The following is a 1,441-nucleotide window of genomic DNA, read 5'->3' on the forward strand; positions in this document are numbered from 1 at the left end:
GCCATCTAATATACGTTTCACCTGGCCGGCTCTTCGACATCGGAACTCTATAAACAGCATCCAAGACCAGGTACTTGCATATCGACTGCTGGTACTGCAGCTGTATCCTCTGAGATAGACCACAACTGTTTATGATATCACAGGCCATGCTAAGTACTACTACCCTTTGGTCACCGGCGTCATCCTCCATCGTAGCCGAGTCATGATGATTAATATCCCCATTGGGTGGTTGCTGCCCAACAGGTGTATCCACATCATTACCATTGGCTGGTTGCATTGTGGATTCGGGACGAGGAATAATGATGCTACGGACATCTGCACCAGCAGTTATCGACTTACACTCCACTTTGATATCCTGATCATCGAGCCATAATACAACTATGTCTATGTCTTCTACATGTACTACATCCATTAGGTCACTGTAGTTGATATCATCTAACAGTTCCTCAACACTACCAGCAAAGTTAGTCATGACTAGTATCCTGGAAGGTACTATCTCCAAACCCATAGCCTTCTTCATTATGTCACCATCAAAGTTCATGTAACTACACTCATCATCATCATCATCATGATGATAGCAGTAGTAATAGTATTATTAACCTTACCCTTTGACGATAGCATCCTTAGGATTGATAATCCTAGCCTTCACACCTTGTACCTCTACTTCACCCTTCTTCTTGAGTCTATGTTCATCCTCTATATTCACACATTCAAAGACAGCCATGACCTACAACACGACATCAAGTTGAACAGCATAGGTGATGGTCGTCTGCTCGTCGTTTGGTGTACTACAATCTGTTCATCATTCCAAGTATGTTTGAGTAGCTCGAGATGACGTATCTCCCCCTTAGATGCATTCCTTAATGCCCGTTTAATAGAGTGTTCACTCGCCTTCAGAGGGAATCCAATGAGGCATAGTCTGCTAGTATCGGATGATACTAATGAAACACCAAGCATGATACATATCCATGATCACCTCTATAAGCATCATACCTTCAGCCGCGGATATACCTCCTGGTGTAGTACTCGATGTCGCTGCATGACCCGCAGTATAAGCATTCACTGAATCGTCTGGTGCTGCAGGGCCCATGTAGCCTTTAGGACGCCCGACTTTGATGCTTACTCCTGATGCATTCCGAGTATAGTGAGTAGCATGTTAGTAGTAGTAAGGGCACCATAGGATTTAAGCTGATGTCCATTAAGCCTCTCTAAAGCAATACTAGCCTCCTCTGGTGTACGGAACTCGACGAAGGCGAATAGACCATCCCCACCTAAACGCATCATCATCATCATATCTGCTCCTCGTCCCTCTACACCTATACAACTATACTCCAACTATTACTACCTAACCATCCATGCACAATAGGCCTGCCCGGCATAGCGTTAGCTCCCATATTCATCAAACCATCATTCAATACATCAATCAACTCTGTTGCTGATA

At 44.2% G+C, this 1,441-nt stretch overlaps 2 protein-coding genes across 2 annotated transcripts; both read right to left on the bottom strand.

The window, feature by feature from the left end:
• Positions 1–163: 163 nt before the first annotated feature.
• Pmar_PMAR022927 (hypothetical protein) lies at positions 164–991 on the bottom strand (the record flags this gene model as incomplete). Its single annotated transcript, XM_002783763.1, has 4 exons — positions 164–355; positions 407–545; positions 606–727; positions 977–991. Coding segments are annotated over 4 exons (468 nt in total), but the record flags the coding sequence as incomplete, so codon positions are not given.
• A 128-nt stretch (positions 992–1,119) lies between these two features.
• Pmar_PMAR022928 (hypothetical protein) lies at positions 1,120–1,394 on the bottom strand (the record flags this gene model as incomplete). Its single annotated transcript, XM_002783764.1, has 2 exons — positions 1,120–1,271; positions 1,346–1,394. 2 exons carry the CDS (start codon positions 1,392–1,394, stop codon positions 1,120–1,122), a joined length of 201 nt encoding a protein of 66 aa, XP_002783810.1.
• Positions 1,395–1,441: the final 47 nt, after the last annotated feature.

Source organism: Perkinsus marinus (assembly GCF_000006405.1).
Source record: "Perkinsus marinus ATCC 50983 genomic scaffold scf_1104296936180, whole genome shotgun sequence".
Classification (NCBI taxonomy): domain Eukaryota; phylum Perkinsozoa; order Perkinsida; family Perkinsidae; genus Perkinsus; species Perkinsus marinus.